Raw genomic sequence first — 24,061 nt, 5'->3', positions numbered from 1 at the left:
TCATACTAAGTTGCTTAGGGCCTTACTAAGTTGCTGAGGTTGGCTTTCAACTTGTGATTCTGTGCTCTATATGTGTATTATGAATTGAAATTGTGCTCTATATGTGTACTATAAATAGAAATGCATTATGCTATCCTGTATAACAAATTAGAATAAATAATTTTTTTAAAAAGACAAAATAAAGAGAAACAAAAATGAAACCGCCTCAGGCTCTCAGGGCACTGGGATTACAGGTATGAGCCACCATGCCTAGCTATCATTTGAGTATTTTCTTATTGATTTTTGTAATATATTTTTGAGGCAATAATTATTCAATAATTATATACATTTAATTTCTATGTAGATGTCAATTTTCTAAATTTCTTTCTCTTACTGACTTCTTATTTCATTCCATTGGAGTCAGCAAACATACTTTATATGATTTCATTTCTTCAAATTTATTGAGGCTTGTTTCATGGCTTAGCATATGATCTATTCTGGAAAATATTTCATGTGCATTTGAGAGGAATGTGCTTTCTTACTGTTGTTGAGTGGTATGCTGTTTCAGTTTTCTATTTACTTGTTGATCTTTTGCCTAGTTGTTCTATTCATAATTGAAAGAGGAATACTGAAGTCTCCAACTGCTGTTATTGAGTTGTCCATTTCTCACTTCAATTCTGTCAGTTTGGCTTCATGTATTTTAGGGCTGTATTGTTAGTTGTAGAGACATACACACACTACCTTTTGACAAAAACAGGGGCAAATAATTTGCACACCTGACTTAAACCTGTCACAACAGGTAAAGAAATTAAACTTGGAGACATTGCCAAGGTCTATTTTTTTGTAATCATAGAACTTCTCAGTGTGAATTATACTATTCTCAGCTTGAAAGTGAAGGAATTGGAGAATTGAAGTAAGCATTAAAAATCTCCATCTCTCTTCCCTTGGTGTGTCTGTGGGGAGATTGGAAAGCACCATCTAAGAAACATCTTAGAACGGGGACTCCACTTTTCCCAAGATGAACTGTTTCCCTGCACTCCAGGACAAGGTGTGGGGCTGCTACTTCTTCACCTGTTTTTCCTCTACTATATTACTTTTTAAAAAGGGCAACCTAACTGGGGAGATGTGGCTAAAAAATTATTATAGAGTGGTGGCACACACCTGTAATCCCAGTGGCTCTGGAGGCTGAGGCAGGAGGATTGAAGTTCAAACCCAGCCACAGCAACTTAGTGAGGCCCTAAGCAACTCAACAAGATCCTTTCTTTAAATAAAATATTAAAAAGGGCTGGGGATGTGGCTCAGTGCTTAAGTGTTCCTGGGTTCAATCCCTGGTGCAAAAAAGAAAGAAAGAAAATAATTATTATAGAATATATTTCAAAGTAGGGGCAAGAGGGTATGGTCTGATCTTTAGAGAAGACCTCAAATTTTTTATTTTTGAAGTCATTTGCAATAATTAATACATTCATATTCTTGTACTAGGTGATAAAGATGTTTACTAAGTGTAAATATTTGAAATATACGAAAAATTGTATATTTTACTATCTTAGGATCCTTAGAAAATGTGAACTTAGGTCTTTCTAGATCACAGAGAAATCATGTTTGACAATGTAGCTGGAAAAACTTGATAAGGGCTAATTTGTACATTACTCAGGGGAGAAGAGAATTTACCCACCCTCCTCAATCTCAGTGGTTGAAGTCCCAGAATCTGGGGTAAGCAAACTGATTATTAATAACAAGAAGAGACTAAGAGATGAATTTTCTTCCCATCCCATTGCACACCTGCTGTCTGCACTGCACAGGAGCTGGGGCTAGGCCCAGCCTTAAGGGTGAGCTCTGGTAATTTTGGAGAAGATTCTGCCCATGTCAGAGGCTGGAACAGAGAGAGGGTTGAGGACCAAGGCTCACACAGTTTCCTGGAGGTGCAAGAGACTGTCCTTTCAGAAGGCCTGGGGACCTCAGGTGTAGGGGGCAAAGAGCAACGACTCTCCTCCGCCACCTATTGGTGAGTCTCTTGGGCACCCACTCCCATGTATGTTCCTATTGTCCTGGATTAACCTCCTTGGCACACTGTGAAACAACCCCTGCTGATTCACGAGGTCCAGTTACAGAAGTTTCAAGGTGCTCCCTTCAAGGTTCTCTCTGCCTTCAGGAGGACAAAGTTATGGACTCCTTAGGAGAATGTTCTCGGCCTGGTTTGAAGAAGCTAGGTCTCTCCTAGGTCCTTTAGCCTCCTGTGTTTACTGGTAGCCTCAATACTCAGGCAGCTATTATCAATTGCCACAGAACATCCATGGAACATGCCACAAAAGAAGACTCCTTGCTGGGCATAGTGGTGCATGCCTGTAATTGCAGCAACCTGGAAGGCTGAAGCATGAGGATCACAAGTTCAAAGCCAACCTCAGCAACTTAGGAAGACCTTGTCTCAAAATAAAATATAAAACCAGCTGGGAATGTGGCTCAGTGGTTAAGCATCTCTGGGCAATCCCTGGTACCTACCCACCAAAATTTTTTTGAAAAAAAAAATTCTATTCAAGGGAAAAGAGAGTATAAAAGTACAGGGACACAGACAAGGGAGTTTCCCAATCTCCATGTTGCTGCTCCTTCACAAAAATAATCCTAAAGATATTAAAGTAATTGAGAAGCCAAAGACTGTATTCCAAATTTGTATCCACAAATAAAATTCTTATTTTGTAGAGTCTTTAGGATACTTGACATATTTTAAAACATATGTCTTTAAAAAAATTATATGAGCCAGGTGCTATGGCACACACTTGTAATACCAGGCAGGAGGATTGCAAGTTCAAGGTCAGTTTCAGCAATTTAGGGACACCCTGGGTCCAATCTCCAGGTTCAAAACCAAAAACAACAACAAAATGAAAGAAGAAATGGAATGAAATATGTTTTCTAGTCATAATACAGTCAAACCAAAAAGCAAAAGGAAAATGACAACACTGTATAGCTCTTGGGTTAAAGGAAATTATAATAAAAATTGAAACAACTTTGAAATCATCAATCAAAACATTCTATTTGAAGCTGGGTAAGGTGGTGCCACAAGCCTGTAATCCCAGTGACTTGGGAGGCTGAGGCAGGAGGATTGCAAGTTCAAGGCCAGGCTTGGCAAATTGGAAAGACCCCATCTAAAAATAAAAATAGCTGAGGACATAGCTCAGTGTAGCATGCCCCTGGGTTCAATCCCCAATATCAAAATAAAAAATCTTTAAAAATGATGGAATATGACCAAAGCCACACTTAAGAAGAAAATACATAGAGTGAAATGCTTTTATTATTAAACAACAAAGAATGCAAATACAATATGCTGGATATTTATTAAATGCTTATACTCTTAAGACTTGAACAAAATATAATGCCTTTAATCTTTATAGTACTTACGAAGTGGGTACTGATTTTTGTCCTTCATAACAGTTAGGAGGTAGGTACTGTATGTGCCCTAATTAAGCACATCTAACTGTGTAATCTGCTTCCAAGAACTATTTCACAAGCTTCTCAATTCAATGCCACAAATACTAATGCTTACTGTAAACAGGGCACTGTAACAAAGAAATGTTCAAAGGTGTTCTCTACCCTGTAAAAATCAAGTAATTTGTGTTTCTGATATATATGAGGGGTAAGAGGCATATCATACTATGATTGCAACTAAGCCTACCAGCTAAAATTGACTGTATTAAATGCTAAAAATAATGCGTAATTATAGCACTTTGTGAACAGAAAAATGAATCCAGCTTGGGATGGGGATAGTGGTGCTTGTTTCCACTATTCAGAGAAGCAGCTCTAGGTTGTTCAAACAATTACTTGATGCAAGAGAAGCAGGGAGAGCATATACGTTTCCACTTTATTAAAATAGTGTATAAATACAGAGCAGTTGGGCACATCCATTCTAAGGCACTGTTCTGGTTTGAATGCAATTCCACAAGAGAGAAAAAAGAAGCCATTACATTCTGCATTTTTCATCTCTACATTCATACTCCTCCCATGTTACATGTTTATTGCTACTGGGATCTCAGTTTAACCCCAGACTTATAGCAGCATCATACAGGGACCTGGATGTTAAGAATTAAAGACACATCCCGGCTCTGGCACTTAATATGATTTGGCACTTAATTATAGACTCTCTTGCATTGTTGTCCATTTGTTTCCCAACACTTGTTTAATTACAGATATTATAAACTCTTTATGAGCCTGATCCATGAATTATATTTCTTTACTAGCTCCATTAAGCCTAGAACAGGACTAGTTAGGCACATAGTAGATACCCCCCAAATATTTATATATCACTTCCAAGAATTTCAATGCAATAGAAGAGATACACTTTCCCTAGTTCTAGTTTAAGGAAAGGATGACTGGATATCTTCATAAAGGGACAATGCTTGAATGTCCTATTTCTTGTATCTGATAACAAGGAATTAGGCTCAATGAATATTTTCATATAGTAACAGCTTTAATTGATAAGACTTCTTCCCTCGCTATGAGAATTGGAGTTGTTACCATGATTATATGAAAATGTTTATATAAGTAATAACTGTGTGTGTATGTGTAATTATAAGATTATAAGTAAAATTCAAGGAGGTTGAGAATCACTGGGCAATTCACAATTAATCTGAATGAGTGACCCTCAATTCCTTAATTTGATGTGTGTATGGGTCTGGATGTATATGCTACTGTGGTGTGTGTGTGTGTGTGTGTGTGTGTGTAATTATGAGTAAAATTCAAAGAGGTTTAGAATCACTGGGCAATTATCTGAATTAGTGATCCCCACCTCCTTAAAATGATGTGCTGTATGTTTTGTATATTATACAAAAGATGTATATCTTTGAAGAAATTTCCATAATACCCTTGAAATAAATGGAGATTACTAACTTGGGATCAACAGGACTACACTGATAGCTATAGAAATAGTTATTTAAGGCAGTGTGTTCCAAGGGATATTTGCAAAATACTAGTTCAAAAGTTATTACTAGGTGTATATGAAAAAAGGTTCTGGGGTCAATAAGTTTAGAAAACGTTAAGCCCAAAGAGGTGCTTTATCTTCCTTTAGTAGAGGACCTCTCTGAGATTTTCATATGCTGATATGCATTATGAATCTAGGAAGGAGAAACAGCAGGAAGCAGTTTCCAAACTTACTTGCAACATATCTTGCAGAATTAAGTGTGCCATGACACATACTTATGGAGACACTGAATTTTAAAAATGGGTAAAATTTCAAAAGCACTGAAAGACACATAAGTGAATATCAAAGGAGAGCGAAAAATCCATTAATATTGGTTCTCTAGTCAAATGAAAGAAAATTCATTCTACTTGTACAACTTCAACTGTCAAGTTAATTCTTCCAGATCTATAGCTTAATTACCAAATCAATAATCCTCTCTAAGCACCATCACCACAGACTTCCAACTAAGCAAACCAGTAAACTTGGCAAATTCAAAAGTAAAGGTTACAATCTTGATTTTCTTAAACATAGAAATTTCAATAGAAGTAACCCTATTTTTATGAGGCAAATAATATTCCCCTTCATCCTTGTGTTCCTTACACTTTTTATTGTTTGACAAAATCCATTGTCTCCTTTCTTGCACCTGGGGCATAGCTAAAGCTCTGAGCTTATGTAGTCAACTTTAATAATTACACAGCAGAATAAGTATTCTATTATAGATATGTCATCTACACATGGTTATCCATTATATTGACCCTACCCCTAAAAGGATAATCATCCTTTATATGCTTACACTTATGATATGGTTGCCCCGGCAGAACACAAAGTTTTCCATTGTAATAAAAAAAGACAGAATAATCAAATCTAGGATAGCTGCAAGAATAGGTGGATACTCTAGAACTTATATGCCTTGGAAGATGGATTTAAAAAATAGCCTCCCCGCCAAAAAAAAATGCTGTTCTTGTAAGTTCAAAGAGCTTCTTCCAAATTATGACTTTTTTGAGCTAATATTAATCTCTACAGGACCTATTTCTCTTAACAATTCTTAAAGAAGTCCTCTAAAGTGAGTAACTTGGTGCATAATAAGACCTGCTCTCTGTCTGAAGCTTTTAGAACAATGACTACACTTGTATGGCTTCTCCCCTGTATGAATTCTTAAATGAATAACGAGGCTTGGTCTCTGTCTAAAGCTTTTTCCACAATAATTACATTTAAAAGGTCTCTCTTCAGTATGCGTTCTCTGGTGCAAAGTAAGTGCTGTCAGTCGACTAAAACTCTTCCCACAGCTATGACATCTATGAGGTTTTTCACCTGTGTGAGTTTTCAGATGTCTTTTGAGACTTGATCCATGACAGAAACTTTTTCCACACTCCAGGCATTTATATGTTTCTTCTTCAGAATGTGTTCTCTGGTGCCCGATAAGGTGTGACCGCCGAGTGAACCGCTTCTTACATACAGTACATTCATAAGGTCTCTCTCCTGTATGAAGCCGTTGGTGCCTATAAAGGTCTGAACTACGGAGGAATCTTTTGCCACATTCAGGACATTTGTGAGGTTCCTCTCCCGAATGAATTCGCTGGTGTCCAGTAAGTTGTGACTTCCGAGCAAAACATTTTCCACACTGAGGACATCGGTGAGGTTTCTCTCCTGGACTCTTTTTCTTCTGAGGCCTAGGGTTGAGAGGTTCTTCTAGGTTGGAACTCTCGGGTGTCTCTCCTAGAGTGGGGTTCTGATGTTCTACAAGTTTTGCTAAATCTGTCTGTAAATCCTCTGGGGGTGGTTCCCACTGATTTTCTAACTGTACATAGTCTTTTTGCAAAATGGGACCATGTAGAGCATTCCCCTCTAATGTTACAACAAATGGATACATATTCTCCATTTTTTTCTGTTTTGAAGCATCTTCTTCATTTTCTAACCCAATTTCAAAACCTAAGAGAAGAAATGGAATATTGCCAATGTTATCGTGTTCCAAGAGAGGGAAAAAAACTGAAGGAAAATAAAGAGTTGGGCTGGGGATGTGGCTCAAGCGGTAGGGCGCTCGCCTGGCATGCGTGCGGCCCGGGTTCTATCCTCAGCCCCACATACAAACAAGGATGTTGTGTCCACTGAGAACTAAAAAATAAATATTACAAAATTCTCTCTCTCTCCTCTCTCTCTTTAAAAAAAGAGTCATATTAAACCATTAACAGAAATATAGAAATTCCTAAATAGAATTCCTAGCTCTTTATCCCAATTAAGTTGAAATTTTCTTTCCCTTCTTCCCTAGTACATTAATGAACATTTACTTACCTATCTTAGAATCAAGTAATTGTTTCATTTCTTTGGAATCCTGTAATTCTTTCACCCATGGCTCTTCTCTATGCTCCAGTGGGAAGGTAACATCAAGCTTTGGTAATGGATATCCTGGTCAAAGAAAAGAAGGAAAGCACGATAGTTTGATTCATCATTGGTTGTTCCAAAATTTGGGCTGATTTCTTGGACACAGGGCCTCTTGATATCTACTTCCTCCTCAGTTAAGACTACTTCATCTGGAGTCACAGGAAGTTTTTAAAAAATTTTTTATGATAAGAACAAAAGAAAAATGGAAACATTCTTTTGTGCTCACTTCAAGGAGGTTCTCTAATCTATGGGAGGTGAATGAACCATCTGTGTGCTGACATCAGTGCACTAAATTACTTCTATGTCTATTTTTTGGTGGAGGAGCAGTAACCAGGAATTGAATCCAGGGGCACTTTACCAACTGAACTACATCCCCGAGCCTTTTTTTTTTTTTTTTTCTGAGATTTTATATGTGTCTCCCAGAGGTCCATATGTTAAAGGTTTGGTCCCCAGCTAGATGCTGTTGGGAGGTGGTGGAAATTAAAGGTGCAGGACCCAGTGGGAAATTTTAAGTTATTGGGAGGTGTGCCCTTGAGAGGAATTGTGGAACCCTGGTCTCTTCCTCTTTCTTTTTTATTCCTGGCCATGAAGAGAACAGTTGTTCCACCGTGTATTCTGCACCATATGTGCTGCCTGGCCATAGGCCCAAAAGCTTTGATGATGCTGAAATCTCCAAAAAGTTGATTATCTCAGGTATTTGTTACAGTAATGGAAAGCCAACAAATACAGCTTTTATATTTTTCAACTCTAAAATTTCCATTTGATTTTTCTAATTTCTATCTCTTTATTGCTATTCTCTATGAGATATAATATTGTCATCATAACTTTCTTTACTTAATTGTGGTTTTCTCAAGTTCTTAGAATACAGTCATAATGGTTACTTTGAAGTGTTTTTCTGTTAAATATGATCTCTAGTCACTCTCATAAATGGACTCTGTTGCCTGATTTCCCCTGCCCCAATAGTTTTGTATCAACATGCATGTCTCATAAATTTGTGTTGGTATTGGACATTTTATATAATATATTGTAGCAAATCTATACCATTCCCCAAGGTCTTTCATTGTTATTTGCTTATTTATTATCAAATGACTGGGTAATTTTAGTAAAGTCTATCCCCCTGCAATACTAAGTATTATTAAGCAATATTAACCTGACATCACTCTTCCTGGAGCACATCCTTAGCTATGCACAGTCTCTCTGGAATGATAGATATCAGGGCAGCAAAATATATTACAAGAAAAAATGATCTCAAACATTGAAAAACATTAATGTGCATATCCAGGAAGGAACACACTGATGATTCTATGTGATTTCAAGAAATTTATAAGGGTTTCTTGAAAAAAAAATTCACATCCCAAGAAAAATTTCAAGTATTACAAAACAAGAAATCTGTGTCACTGGAGGGCATGCAGCAAATAGGCACAAAATACAAACATTATGTCTATCACACACAAAGCCATCCAGGCTCTTCAGGTCATATGGAGGCGTCTACTTGTTTGGTAGCAGAATGAATTTCACATAGGAAAAAAACACAAGGAAATAGATCCACAGATGAAATAAAGATCTAAAATTTACACAAAAGGATAAAACCTTAAAAGACAGGAAGAGAAAAATGATTCATCAGTTACACGAGGGGGTTAAAAGTTGAGTTCTCATCAGAAAACAACAGAGGCTAGAAGGCAGTGAGGTTGACATATTCAAAGTACTCAGAGGAAAAAAAAATGTATGCTGGGCATGGTGGTGCATTTATATAATCCCAGCAACATGGGAGGCTGAGGCAGGAGGTCACAAGTTCAAGGCCAGCCTCAGAACTTTCCTGAGGCATTAATTAACTTAGTGAGAGTCTGTCTCTAAAAAAAGCTAGGGATGAAGCTCAGTGCCAAATGATCCCTGGGTTCAATCCACAGTACCATAAAAACAGGCAATCAAGAATCTTACAACTAGCAAAGCTATCTTTCAAAAATGAATATGCAAGGGCTGGGGATATAGTTCAGTAGTAGAGTGCTTGCCTGGCATGCGTGAAGCCCTGGATTTGATCCCCAGCACTATAAAATGCAATAAAGATATTCCTGAGAAACAAAACAGAGAATTCAATTCTAGCAGACTTATCAAAAATATATATATCATATATATTGTAAATTATATTATGTTTTATGTAATATATATCATATAATCTATAGACAGAGAGTTGAAAAAAACACTAAGGAAGTTCCTCATCTGGGCAAGTGACCACAGAAGCCAAATGAAAAAAATAGTACAAATAAAGGTAAGTATGTAATGAGAAAAATTATAAATAAATAAAAAATTCTGCTTCTTTCTTTAAAAATATTTTTTAAAATAAGTGCTACAATATATAGAAATGTAATGTATTTGTCAATAATAGCACAAGTGAGGTGGGTGAGAGCAAAGTTGTATTGGTCTGGATGATTCCAATTGATTACTAAAATCCACAGGAACAAATGAAAAAAAAAAAAAAAAAGAAAGAAAGAAAGAAGCCAGGCGCAGTGGCACATGCCTACAATCACAGCAACTGGGGAAGCTGAGGCAGGAGGATCTCAATATCAAGGCCAGCCTTGGCAATTTAGAGAGACCCTCAGTGACTTAGTGAGATCCTGTTTCAAATTTAAAAAAATAAAAAGGTTGGGGATGTAACTTACTAGTAAGGGGCCCCTGGGTTCAATCCCCAGTGCCACCAAAAAAAAAAAAAAAAAAATAGATTGAAAGCAAAGGATGGAAAAATACATATCCTGTAAATAACATCCACAAGATGACTAAACAGATATTAAAACAAGAAATGCTACTAAAGAGGATCATTTTATGATAAAATGATCAATCAGAAAGAGAAAACAGTTATAAACACATATGCAGTTAATTACAAAGTACCAAAATACATGAAGCAAAAAAATGAAAGAAATAGAAGAATACACAATTCAATAACTTCTGTATTAATGGATAGAAAATCTGATTAACTATAGAAGACAAAGAAAATATCATAAGTTAAACATGGCAAACAAGCATAGAACACTCCACCCAATAATAGCAGAATATACATTCTTCATAAGTGCAAACAGAAAATTCTCCAGGACACATAAGATGCTATACCATAAAAACATGTTCAGAGAAAACTCAAATTACTACAATCAGAAATGAAAGAGGTAACACTACCACTAACCTTACAAAAGAATTATAAAGGAATACTATAAACAAATGTATGAAAATAAATCAGATAATAAATAAGGGCATGTGCCACCACACCTGGCTATAATCAATGGATTTTTATAAAGGTGCTAAGAAAATTCAATAGAGAAAGAGTAGTCTCCTCAATAAATGGTGCTAGGACAACTGGATATCCATGTGCAAAAGAATGATATTGGTTCACCGTTTAAAATATTTATGTAAATAGATGAATGTAAGATATAAATACATAAGAGAAGGAGTGTAAGTTAAAATCTTCATGACCTTGATTTAGACAACAGTTCTACAAATATGACATTGAATGTACAAGCAAAAAGGGCTGGGTTGTGGCTCAGTGGTAGAGTTGCTCGCCTAGCACATGCAAGGCCCTGGGTTCAATCCTCAGCACCACATAAAAATAGATAAAATGAAGGTATTGTGTCCAACTACAATTAAAAAATAAATATTTAAAAAAAGAGGGCTGGGGCTATAGCTCATTTGGTAGAGTGCCCGCCTCGCACGTGTGAGACACTGGGTTTGATTCTCAGCACCACATAAAAATCAATAAAGATATTTTAAAAAAAGAAAGTATAAGGAAAAACAGAAAAAAAACTGCAATTCTTCAAATACTTAAAAAAAAAAAAAGCAGAGGAGGGCTGGGGATATAGCTCAGTAGCAGAGCCCTTGCCTTGCATGCGCAAGGTCCTGGGTTCAATCCTCAGCACCATCTCCCCTTAACTAAAAAAAAAAGAAAGAAAGAAAGAAGAGGAGGAAAGACTTTCTAACTCATGCTATGAGGCCCTTATTGCTGTGACAAAAAAAAAAAAAAAAAATCTTATAAAGACATGACAAGAAAAGGACCAGTATCTCTTCTGAATATGGGGGTAAAGATCTTCAACAAAATGTTAGTGAAATGAATCTAGCAATACATAATAAGAATTATACACCAGGTATTTATCCCAGGAATGCAAAGATGATTTATCATTAAAAATTAAGATAATATAACATTACAATAGAATATCAAATAAAAAATCACATGTTCAATACCTACAGAAAAAAATAAGCAAAATTTATACTGCTTCCTGATTTTTTAAAAAACTCAAACAACAAATAGAAGGCAATTTCCTCATCTATGAAAGATCCACAGCTAAAATCATAAGTAATTGTGAAAAATTAAATTTCTCCTGCAAGCAGGAAAAAAGGCAAAGATGTGAACTCTCACCATTTCTATTCAACATTGTACTAAGGTTCTGACAAGGGCAACTAGGCAAAAAACAAAAAACAAAAACAAAAACAGATTTAGATTGAATCTCAGGAAGTAAAACTGTTTCTTTTCACAGATGACATGGTTCTGTACACAGAAAGTTCTAAAGAATTTACTAAGAAATAATAAGCAAGTTCGGTAATTTGTAGGATACAACATCAATATAGAAAAATCAATTGTAATTCTATATACTTTCAACAAACAATCCAAAAATAAAATTAAGAAAACAATTCCACCGACAATAACATTAACAAGAATAAAATATTTAGGAAAAAATTTAATAAAAATCTTATACTTTATAAACTATAGCTGGGTGTGGTGACACACATGCCTGTAATCCTAGCATCTTGGAAGGGTAAGACAGGAGGATTACAAATTCAAGGCTAGCCTGGGCTATTTAGTGAGACCCTCATCAATTTAGCAAGATAAAACATAAAATGGGCTGAAGATGTAGTTCATTGGGCAAAGTGCCCCTGGGTTAAATCCCCAGTACCAAAAACAAAAACAAAACCTATAAAACATTGTTGAAAGCTATCAGAGAAAATCTGAATAAATAGAAAAGCATCTTAGGCTCATGCATCACAAAATCTAATATTGTTAACATTGGTAATATTCTTCAAATTGATCCACATCTAATACAATCCCTAAAAGCATCCTAATTGACTTCTGTGTAGAAACTGGTGAAATTACAACAAATCCAGAATATCTTGAAAAATAAGAACAAAGTTCAATTCTTGCATTTTCAGATTTCAAAATTTACCACAAAGCAATAATAATCAGGACAGTCTGGTACATCCATGAGAATAGACATATGAATCAGTAGGATGGAAATAATGCATCTAGCAATAAGCCCATATACCTCCAATCAACTGATTTTTAACAATAGTTTCAAAGACATTCAATGCAGAAAGAATAGCCTTTTCAACAAATAATGCTGAGACACCTTGCTATCCACATGCAGATAAAGTATCCGTTGGACCCCTACCTCACACCCTATAAAATTAGTTGAAAATGGTAAGAGTCTTAAATATAAGAAAACATGATCATTTTAAAACATGCTCCCAGATTCTTTGATATTCTTCCATTCCAGAGGTAGGATTTTTCCTTTCCTTCACTTAACACTTAATTGTGGGGTGCGGCTGGTAGGTTTAACTTAGTGCCTCCCTTCTTTTTTTTGATACAATATCTTCATTCTATTTATTTGTTTGTTTGTTTACTTATTTATTTATTTATATGTGGTGCTGAGGATCAAACCCAGTGCTTCACACATGCAAGGCAAGCGCTCTACCACTGAGCCACAAAGCCACAACCCCAGCCCTTAGTGACTCCCTTCTAATAAAGAGAATGTGGTAGAAAAGCTGGTGTGTGACTAGGTTACCAAAGATGCTAAGGCATGCCCCTTGTTTTCTCTTGGATCATCTACTGGGGGGGGAAGCCTGTTGTCCTGTCATGCTGATGCTCAGGTAGCCTCTGAAGAAACTCTCTTAGCAAGGAATTGAAGCTGCCTGACAGGCCCTGCTGACACTTGATTAAAATTATAAAGACACTCTGAGCCAGAAATATCCAATAAACAACTCCCAAAGTCCTGACTCTCAGAAACTGTGATAAATGCTTTTCCCTTACGTTGCTAAAATTGGGGGGCAGAATAATTTATTTTGAAACAAAAGCTAAATAATACAAAGAAGGAAAAAGCAACCACAGGTTAACTAAAAAGGTGATTACTGAAGAATGCTCTTCAAGTCCTATACTCAGGGAAAGACTTTATCAAGCTCCATTAGCAAAATCTGTCATAAAGGTTCCACTACACTGTGAAATATTATTACTATAGTTTGGGGTTAGATATTACCTTACAGTTAACTATTTCATATAATAGGATAATCTGGAAAGATTTAAGTGACAAGAATGTTCTGATGCTTTCCAGATAGTATGGGTTTCATGTTTAAATTTTCATCTCTCATAACCTTCATCACCAAAAGGATGTGATCTTTGACATCTCACATGTATTCCAAACGAAAATTTATTGATTGAAACAAAAACCCAAAGTTTTGGGGCTGGGTTTGTGGCTCAGCGGTACAGCACTCTCCTAGCACATGCAGGATGCTTGGCTCGATCCTCAGCACCACATAAAAATTAAAAATAAAGTTAAAAAAAAACCCAAAGGGGGGCTGGGGATGTGGCTCAAACGGTAGCACGCCCGCCTGGCATGCGTGCGGCCCAGGTTCGATCCTCAGCACCACATACAAACAAAGATGTTGTGTCTGCCGGAAAAAACTAAAATAAATAAATAAATATTAAAAAAAAAAAACCCAAAGGTTTGATAATTGAAAATATGTTCCAATTTTGGTGTAATAATTTTGAATTCCACATTCTCTAAAGATAGAGTTGGCATGATACCCTTCATGCTTTTAGGACCAGTGCCTCCTTGCCTCTTTTCTTTCTGACTACAGACATTCTAATAGCATTACCCACCTGTAGGATTTAGAGTGTCTGGCTTCTATTTAATGATGGATTTTTTTTTTGTTTATGTCTTCCTTAGATCACTCTGCATTTTTCCTTTAAGTTCTTTTTTTATTTTGCAATGAACGTGTGTGTGCTTTCAGTTATAAAAAATATCATTAAATGACCAAAATACTTGTGTGCACACACACATTTCATACAATCAAACCATCCTAATATTTTGCTGACAGAGAATATATTGCAAACTTTAACATAAACTCGATTGATTTCTTCCATTACTTTTAAATTCATTCTTCACTTAGCCAGTATCTTGTGCTTTTCACTCCATCTCCAATAGGATCTGCTTCATGCAATACATCAAGATGTTTAAATATTTAAGTAACCTTTAAATAATGGAGGAAGAAGTCTTACATCATTTTGCAAAGTATATTATATACTTTAAACAGGGAAAACAGGATACTTCCCCTCTTCCAAATTTGTATTTCTTACTTGATTAACTAACTATACCTATCTTTTGTTAAGCACACTGAATTTTCATGTGCTTTACACCATGATGAATACTGCTGCTCTGTGATCTTTGAACCTGTAATATTGATAAAAGAAGCAAATTAACATGTAGAATCAGAATGTATATATCAAAAGAGCTATAATTTGATAGGACTAATGAAACTCTACTATTTGTGGCAAGCACACATACATAAACACAGATTTTTAAAATAATTATTTAGCAGACTTTTAAATGAAGGTAACATAAAGACTGGAATATAAATGATGACATCATATAGTTCTGCAATGACCACAATAAGAAAATGTATTTCAGGGTTTTCCTCTCCTGGTCAGCATTATTTAAAAAATATGTGTCTGGTGCAGTGGTGAATGCCTGTAATCCCAGTGGTTTAGGAGGCACAGGCAGGAGGATTGCAAGTTCAAAGCCAGCCCCAGCAGCTAACAAGGCCTTAAGCAACTTAAAATCCCTGTTTCAAATTAAAAAAAAAAAAACTAAACTAAAAGGCCTGGGAATGTGCCTCAGTGGTTAAGTGCCCCTGGGTTCAATCGCTGGTACCAAAAGAAAAAGCAAATGAAATCCACAAGCACCCTAGATCCATATGTTCAAATCTAAACTCACCTTGACCCACCAAATTTGATCCTTATCTGTGTTCTCCATGTCAGTAAATAACATTACAATCTGGATGCCATCCTTCATACCTTCTGGTTCATCACTGACACCCCACCAAGTCCTATACTTCATACCTGCTAAATATCTTTTGAATTACCCCTTTTCACTCCATCATCACCAATACACCCATGGTTCAGAAAACTTCTCTCCCACCTGGAGGATTTCAACAACCTCACAAAGGTGTCCCCATTTCCACTGGATCTCACTAGTACTGTAGCCAGAGTGATCTAAAATGTAAGTCTGCCTATATCACTCTGATGATATTTGAGAACTTTCAAACATTCCCCACAGCCTTGATATTAAATCTTTTGGGGGGACACCAGTGATTGAACAGAGGGGTGTTTAACCACTGAGCAAAATTCCCAGCACTTTTTTATTTTCTATTTTGAGACAGGGTCTCACTAAATTGCTTAGGGCATCACTACGTTGCTGAGACTGCCTCAAACTTGCACTCCTCCTGCCTCAGCCTCTGAGATTACAGGCCTATACCACGATGCCCAGCTTGATATTAAATTTTGATTCCTCAAATACAAGAAAAAGTTTTTCATGACTCAGGACACTGCTTCTTTCTCCAGCTTCTTCAGTTTCTACCCCTGCTTCTCTACTTCTGCCGACCCCTCAGAGTGTAGCAGCAGGTCTTCTCTCTGCCCCGGGGCCTCTGTACTTGCAGCCCTTCTGCCAAGGCTCCCTCTCACTCCCAACACTCAATGGCTGACTCCAATCCATCCTAGAGCTACTACCCCAGATCCCCCTCCTCCAGAGGTCTTCCCTCTCAGCCTAATGATGGCAAGGGCCCCTGCTGTGTGCTCTGCCAGCATCCTAAGCCCTCCAACACACGTTCCCATCACATATCCAACAAATCTGGACTGTCCACCAGAAGTGGGTGCCGGGACAGCTGGGGCTGCTTTCCTGCCTCGTGGACTGTCTAGTCACAGGGTCCAGCAAGATGCCTGGCTCTTCACGGTGCTCAGAACGTTGACTGTGGGAATAAGTGTGGAGAAGTGGAAGGGGACACAGTTGCTAAGCCCTGGCCGTGTGCTAGTGATGGGGGCATCCCACATTTCTGTTTTGCAACATGGACCGTTCTCCACCTATTTTCATCTGCAGGGCTCTTTGGTGCTCTCAGGACTACACAGTGTCTTGGTGTGCCAACATGGTGACGCTGAGCTGCTGGGGAAAGGGAGAGGACTCCCACCACACTTGGGCCCAAGCTTCAGTGGGGGAGGGGAGGGCTGGGACAGGGCGTGGGTAGCGATGTAAGGAAATGGCAAAGGGAAGGGAAACAGGAACACCCAGGCATCCAGTCCCGTTGCCTTTCTCCACCTGGCCTTTTCTCCTGCTAGCACACACCCATTTGTGTCCAGGGCCGTGGTTCTCAAAGGGTGGTGTGTGCAGCACTTTGCTCAGAGACCTTGTTAAACCTGTACCTCAGGTGGTGCTGGGGCTGAGTGACTGCTTACTCATGAGAAGGGTGGTTACTTTCACCTGTTCCCCATGCCGCTGTACCCAAAATGCATTTTCCCCTGCTGTTCCCAGAGAGACATCTCCTCTTCCTCCCGCTCCTTTCCATCCAAGAGGTCCATTTCCACTGGGGAATCCATGTTTCCCAGCAACCCCAACCTTTGAGAGCTCTTGTGCGCTCGGTCAGACACAAAAGAGCAGAAAGAAAACCTCGCCTTACCAGGATCCAGAAAGGGCTGGCATTCCCCAGCAGCACCATAGTTCAGCTCCGGAGGCCCTGCCTGTGGGATCCAGGCCCCTGTCACGGGAGCCTCCTGGACAGGTCCCATTCCCTGGAGTGCAGATGTCTCTAGGTGCATGTTTGGCATGGGTACTGTTCCTACAGGAGCCAGTTCTTCCAAGAGCATGTCATGCATATCGACCTGGGGGAAATGCCAAAACCCATCAGTTTAGAGTTATCCATAAGAAGTGAAGTTAGTTTAACCTCATTCTAAAGCAAAGTATTGCTGACTAGCAGTCAAATGAGAGCCACATGTGTAGTTTGAAATTTTCCAGTGGTCATAGGACACAATGTAAAAAAGGAACCAGGGAGTCCTCAATCTTAATAGCCCGTCAGATTTAACGTGACATATGCAAACCACCAGGATTGCAGCATGTAATCAATCCAAACAATTACCAAGTACTACCTCCTCTCCCCATCACAGCTTCTGCATGGGCTATGCAGTTTACACCCACAGCAGATCTCAACCAGCACTGGCCACATTTCAAGTGCTCAAGAACCATACATGGCTCATGGCTCTTGTGCTGGGCAGGGGCAGTCTAGAGCACCTGAAGACAAAATCTTGTATGGTAAACAAAACTAAGAAGACAGAAGGGAAGGGAAACCACTACCGCATTCTAGTCTGGGGAAGCAGAAACCTTTAGAAGCTTCCTTTTCAGACTTCTTTGTGCCCTGAAGCCAACAGCTCCTGCGAGCCCTGCCCCACAGGGGACCCAGCACCCCAACACCCTGCTGGAAAAACATCTTCCCCTCAGCCCTGTGCTCCCAAAACACAGGCATCATGTGATACTTCTGAACCCAGGGCAGTTCCACTGCCCCTGTGAAGTATCCAACATATGCTGGCTGTTGCTGTCTACTGGGATTTAGTGGACCTGAGATGGGAGCATTGCTCACAAAGCAAGAGTTGTTTCAGGTCCCTACCAACTGTGCATTTCCCCCTCAAACATTCATATAGTTGAAGAGCATCTCCCAGCATCAATATCATGTTGAAAAGATACAATTTTTCCATATTTTAGGATGACTTGGATTTCCTACGAATGCACTACTGTGCAAATCAAAGGAAGATTACATTACTTGTTCCAATTTACAAAGACTTGGGGAAATCATCTGACAAGCAGCCACAGTGCATAGTACTTGAGCTGTATTAGTCTGAATACTGGCTGTTGCACTATAACAATTCTAAGAAGAGAGATAGGCATCTGACAATTTCATGATATCTTCTTGTAAAGTCAAGCAAACATATTTCTACAGATATATGTATTAGTAAATAATATACTATGTTCATTTTCCTTTATATGCTTTCTAGATTCTACTGTTTTCAGGGTCAACAAGCTATTTTTGTAAAGAGCTGGATAGTAAATATTTTAGGCTTTTCGACTATGTTTACTTTCTTATTTCTTCTTCTTCCTCTTTAAAAAAAAACACTTAAAAAATGTAAAAGTCATTATTAGCTCACAATGTACACAGAAACAGGCCAAGGTCAGATTTGACCTGCAGGTCATGGAACAATACATAAAAGCATTTGGTTGTTACAGATAGGTACTTTGTTATGTGTAAGTTTCATTTATGGATAATAAAGAGATATTATAAAATATGTGTTACAGAAAGGGGTAGGGTCGGGCCAGTTTGAGAACCACTGACTTGATAACTCTTTCTAGCAAAAAGAAAAAACAAAAAGACATCTGAGAGAAGTGTCAAGGCTAGAGAATGGTACACAGACAAAATGTCTGGTCTAGATCCAGTTGCCTCAGTTCTTCTTTTGATCTAACAACAAAGACCCCATACTCTTTTCTCACCTGCTGCTCTGGTATCTCAAGTTCTCTCTGTAAATCTTCTATCAGTGACACAACTCTTTCTCTATTCTCTGGGCAATGTTCCCTCACCCAGGTCTCTATCTCCGTGGGCAGTATAGTTAGGAATTGCTCCAACACCAGCAGCTCCAGTATTTGCTCCTTAGACCGCATCTTTGGCTTCAGCCACTGACAGCAAAGCTCCCAGAGTTTGTTGAAAGCTTCATGAGGCCCTGCTGCCTCTGTGTACTGGAACTGCCTGAAGCGCTGGCGGAACACTTCACAGTCAGTGTCATACTCTTGCAGCACAGAGCCCTGATTCAAGGAGGCCTGGATTGCACAACCCAGGGCCACAGCCATTGCCTCTTTCAGAAGATTAGAGTTTATCTGGGACCTGAGGTCTCGGATTTCAGTTTGTTCTGTGTAATAATCAGGGGAAAACACCTATAGCTGAAGACAGGGAAAAAAATGAGAAAAGAGAAACAGCAATGGTTACAAGAGGACATACTCACTGTCTTTATTTATCTTTATCAAAGACCTACATGATCACTTTGTTATCTTTCTAGTGGTTTTGAGAATCTGAGGACTTGCAGCCTGAAAAAAATACATACATATCCACTTCTGAGAACATTTAAAAAGTTTCTAGAATCTCAGTTTATTCATATACCCTCTAGAGTTGTTCTGTCTAATATGGTAGCCAATAGTCCTATGTGACACTTTAGGTTTAATTAAAATTTTAGTTTCTTAGTCACAGTAACAAAAACTTCAAGTGCTCAATAAATATCACTGCCAAAAATTCTATTGAACAGCTCTGCTCTTGAATTCTACCATCCCAAGGCTAAGAACTCTAGCTTTAAATATGCCCCTAAAGATCTGTTGGCATTTAACCCTATTCCTTGTCTAATCCAAGTATCATGTGTTTCTGAATATATGGAGGTCTCCAAGGAAATGTGGGAGGAATATTAACAATATTTCTGAGTCATGCCTGCCTGTAATCCCAGTGACTTGTGAGGCTAGGGCAGGAGGATTGAATGTCTGAATCTAGCCTCAGCAACTTAACCAGAACTGGTCTCAAAATAAAAAATAAAAAGGGATGGGGATATAGCTCAGCTCTAGAGAATCCCTGGGTTAAAATTCCCAGTACAGAAAAAAAACCAAAACAATACTTTTGAATAACTTTCACCATCAGGGTTTAAGTACCACTTAATAGCCTTTGATCAAAGTGAAGTTAGGCAAAATCACACTTTTCAAGGGCAGCAAATCATTGACCCCTCATTCTTCTCCATTCAAGGTATGTACAGTTCAGCCTATATCACTAAGATCCTCATCTTTCAGTAATATTCCAAGTGGCTCCCCTTTGTGAAAAATACACTGCTATATGGCAGCTCAACAGGAATTTGCTCTTCACTTATAATGAAGGACATTTACCAAGTTCATGCTATATGCCAGATACTGTTCTAAGCATCCTGCATGTATTAATTCAGTTAACCCTCACTCAATCTTAGGCGTTCCCTATTAGTATTATCCCAGGAATGCAGATTAGGGAACAGAGGTTTGAGGCTTAGGGGAAATTAAATTAAATTGTCCAAAGTCACATGGTAAGTGCCAAGAGAAAATGTCCATGATGTTAAACCCATAGTCTTCTGCTTTTAAGAAGTCTAAAAAAAAAACATCAGAGTGGGGCTAGGGTTGTGGCTCAGTGGTAGAGCACTTGCCTAGCATGTGTGAGGCACTAGCTTTCTCAGCAATTCGTATAAGCAAATAAAATAAAGGGTGATCAACAACAACAACAACAACAAAAAAAAACATCAAAGTACTTAGCATAACTCTGAGGTCACCGAGGTGGTCACCCACATGTCTCCACAGGTTTCAGGATCTGTACCTGCCCATGTACTATGGGTCCTCTGCATTTGCTGAGCCAGCTCTCTGGCGGGAATTCAAGAAAAAGAACACTCAGGACTTTTTTCCCATTCCATTAATCAGAATTGAAACTCTGTTCCTATTATCACCCTTTATCATGATGGTGGCAGATGGACTTAGAAGTAATAACCTACTAGCTGCGTGACCCTGACACTCAATGCCTCTGTGTACAATACATGCATAATCATAGCATTAACTTTATAAAATATCCCACCCGGATCCAACTGCAAGGAAAGCGAAAAGCAGCATGCCCGACACAAGGAAAGGGCTCAATAAGTTTATTGCTGGTCACGACTCCTTCCTAGGAAACTTCTACCTTCCAGAGCCTAGGCATCTAACCGTTGCTGGAGGGCATCCAGGAACTGCGATTTTTTTGGCTGTGGACCTACCAGTTAATCCGCTCCAGCCTCACAGCTGGCCAGCCCTCCCCTCACTGACCCAAAACCTTCCACCACGTCTACCAGGGAAGTGACCCTCCGGGTTTCCTTGTTTCCTTCCATCTGTCCTTCCCAGTTAAAAGTTAACTGCACTGGGGGCTGTTTTTTCCTCCCAAATCTCCCTGTCGTGAACCCGCCTTCACACGGCCTATGAGTAAACCGATGTGAGAAAAGGGGGCACTTGAGGAACGGCACGAGTGACATGTCCCTGAAAAGTCTAAAAGCTGGTTTAAAATCGGATGCTGGTGTCACGGGCGCGGTCTCCGAGCGCTCCTGGGCGACGAGGTCCCGCCGCCCAGAGGGGCACTCCCAGCCTGTGAGGAATCCCAGGAAGGCCTGGCCGGGTCGCAGGGAGCGGCGGCGGGGTCCCTGGTCCGACAGGGGCCAGCCGCCCCTCGCTGCTCCAGCGGCTGCCGCCCGAGGCACATCTGAAATTTGCCAGTTCGCTTAGCCCAGGCAGGCGAAGGGAACCCCGCTACCCGCGCCCGCGCCCCAGGGACGACCACGCCCTCTGGCCGCTCCGGGACTCACCGCCTCAGCGCCCAAGGCTCTCCCAAGCTCACCGGCAACTGCCCAGGACGCAGGCGCGGAGCCGCGCTGTGGACTACATTTCCCGGTAGGCCTCACGTCGCCCGCCGCGCTCCGGGCCCAGAAGGATGCTGACGTGGGAGGAGCTGGGACTCTCCCGGGCTTCCTAGCGTCAAGCTGCTTTGGAATTGCTCCCATTTCCGGTCTAATCGCTTCTTGGTCCCTGGGGGTTGGGCGAGGCGAGCTCGGGGGTTGTGACAAAGTGAGGGCTTTTCAACCAACAGCCTTAGAGTAACCTAACCAGAGCGGGTCTGGAATATCTCTTTAATCTGTCATGGCCTGCTAAGTGAGTCTCAAAACTGTGTGTGGAAGGATTTTTTTTTTTTTTTTTTAGAAAAGCTAGTTAAAAATACATATTTCTCGGCCCAACCTGATATTAACGCATTGGGTCTTATATGAGCTTAAGGATTCGCATTTTAATAAGCTTTCTTGGGGATTCCGACTCTGGCCATCTGCCCGCTAGTCACAGGGACCTTAGGTTTGCTTCCTAGTTTCCTTATCTTGAAGACTTGAGCTTCCAGAGATCAACCCCGCCCATTCCTCTCCACCTTCAACCACCACCAGAGAGGTCTCTTGGGTCTTAGAATTCACCCACTGGCACTGCCTCAGATGTCTTCCGATTTGTCCCTCGCTGGTCCCATCTCTGGAAGCAAAATTTTCCTTTTCATTGATCTGAAGCAGGTTGTCGTGAGGCCTGGTCCAATGGCTACTACATACAGTGGTTTTAATTGGAAAACAGTCTTTCATGTTAGTCCCAAGCTGGCACTGTTGGTATATGAATGCCAAACTTTAGTGCTAGAACGACATAGACCTAGTGGGTCCACAACGGAGAGGAGAAAGCCACCTGTTCTTGTGCCTCCAAGAGGCCCTGGTGGATAACGGACTTGGGTGGCGGTGGAAGCCCTGGGTTCGATCTTCAGCACCACATAAAAATAATAAAATAAAATAAAGTTATTGTGTCAACTACGACTAAAAATATTTATAAAAAATTTAAAAGCTGGGATGGAGCTCAATTGTAAAGCACACCTGGGTTAAATTCCCAGTAACCGCCCCCCTCCCCAATTAAAAAAAAATTGAAGGGAGTTTGGGAAGCTGAGGGACTAGGTGATTGGGAGGTATTTTTGGTTTGCTTTTTTTCTTCCCCCTAAATTAGAAAACAAACTCCTGGGCATGGGGGCACTAGTACTAAGCTGCATCACCAACCTTTATTATTTATTCATTTATTGGTACTGGAGATTTAACCCAGGGGGCAATCAATCACTGAGCCACATCCCCAGCCCCTTTTAAATTTATTATTATTATTTTGTATTAGGGATTGAACCCTGGGCTCTTCACCACTGAATCACATCACCATGCCTTTTTATTTTATTTTTTATTTTGAGACAGGATCTTGCTAAATTGCTGAGGCTCGCCTTGAACTTTTGATTGGGAGGCTGCCTCAGCCTCTCAATCTGGTGGGATTACAGGCCATATTTATCTAATTAATTATTTATTTTTGAGACAGGGTCTCACTAAGTTGCCCAGGCTTGCCTCAAACTTACCATCTTCCAGACTTAGCCTCCAAAGTTGCTGGAATTGTAGGCATGCACCACTACACCCAACTAATTGGGAGGTTTTTTTTTTTTTTTTCTACCAGGGATTGAACCCAGGGGTACTTAAATATTGAGCCACATCCCCAGCCCTTTTTATCTTTTATTTTGAGACAGGACCCTGCTAAATTACTGAGGCTGGCTTTGAACTTGCAATCTTCCTGCCTCAGCCTCTAAGGCCACTGGGATTACAGGTATGTGGCACTGCACCCAGCTAATTGGGAGGTTTTCACCTGCTTTTTGGTTGGCCCTGAAGTTTGGGGCATTTAGCTGTCTTAGTTCCAGATTCAGATTTTCTTGATTGCACTGAGTAGACCATACACTGGCAAGTGACCTTATATATTTCAGTCTGGAACATTTGTCCTCCAGATGCCCCACTTTCAGCTCCAGGGCAGTGAATAGTGTTGTATTGCTTTTGTTTTCCACAGGGAGGCAGTGCTGCTTTCAAAGCAGTTCAGCTGTGGAATTAGATCAAAAGGTGGTTTGAAATCCTGGCTCTGCTGAGGTACTAGCTGTGTTACTTTGGATAATTCACTATTTCTCCCTGGACCCTACTTTCCCCATTGGTAAAATGACCGCGGTAAAAGCTTCTGGGGTTGTTTTGAGGATTTAAGGAATTAC

General features: G+C 39.6%; 1 protein-coding gene across 2 annotated transcripts; it reads right to left on the bottom strand.

Annotated features, from left to right (window-relative positions):
- Positions 1-3,244: 3,244 nt before the first annotated feature.
- Znf449 (zinc finger protein 449) lies at positions 3,245-21,864 on the bottom strand. Of its 2 annotated transcripts, none has more exons than XM_046468143.2 (5): positions 21,795-21,864; positions 18,913-19,356; positions 17,057-17,258; positions 7,214-7,327; positions 3,245-6,853 (listed from the first exon to the last, which is right to left on the bottom strand). In XM_046468143.2, the coding sequence occupies exons 2-5, from the start codon at positions 19,264-19,266 to the stop codon at positions 5,970-5,972; spliced, it is 1,554 nt and encodes a 517-aa protein (XP_046324099.1). In that variant the 5' UTR covers positions 19,267-19,356; positions 21,795-21,864; the 3' UTR covers positions 3,245-5,969. The 2 variants fall into 2 exon arrangements, with proteins under 2 accessions (XP_046324099.1, XP_058442630.1); XM_058586647.1 differs by lacking the exon at positions 21,795-21,864 and adding an exon at positions 20,724-21,658.
- Between the last annotated feature and the right edge of the window lie 2,197 nt (positions 21,865-24,061).

This window comes from Marmota monax, unplaced genomic scaffold (assembly GCF_021218885.2).
Source record: "Marmota monax isolate L192 unplaced genomic scaffold, Marmota_monax_Labrador192_F-V1.1 WCK01_AAM20220418_F8-fsc00333, whole genome shotgun sequence".
In the NCBI taxonomy this organism is placed as follows: Eukaryota; Metazoa; Chordata; class Mammalia; order Rodentia; family Sciuridae; genus Marmota; species Marmota monax.
This window is presented reverse-complemented; position numbering and strand designations above follow the sequence as displayed.

Excerpts from the sequence above, each read along its gene's own strand:
- Znf449 (XM_046468143.2), bottom strand. The coding sequence starts at position 19,266 with ATGGCTGTGGCCCTGGGTTGTGCAATCCAGGCCTCCTTGAATCAGGGC. Across the intron at positions 17,259-18,912 it reads TTGAGATACCAGAGCAGCAG|GTCGATATGCATGACATGCT; the intron begins GTGAGAAAAGAG and ends CATTTCCCCCAG. Across the intron at positions 7,328-17,056 it reads CCAGCCCTTTCTGGATCCTG|GATATCCATTACCAAAGCTT; the intron begins GTAAGGCGAGGT and ends TTCTTTGACCAG.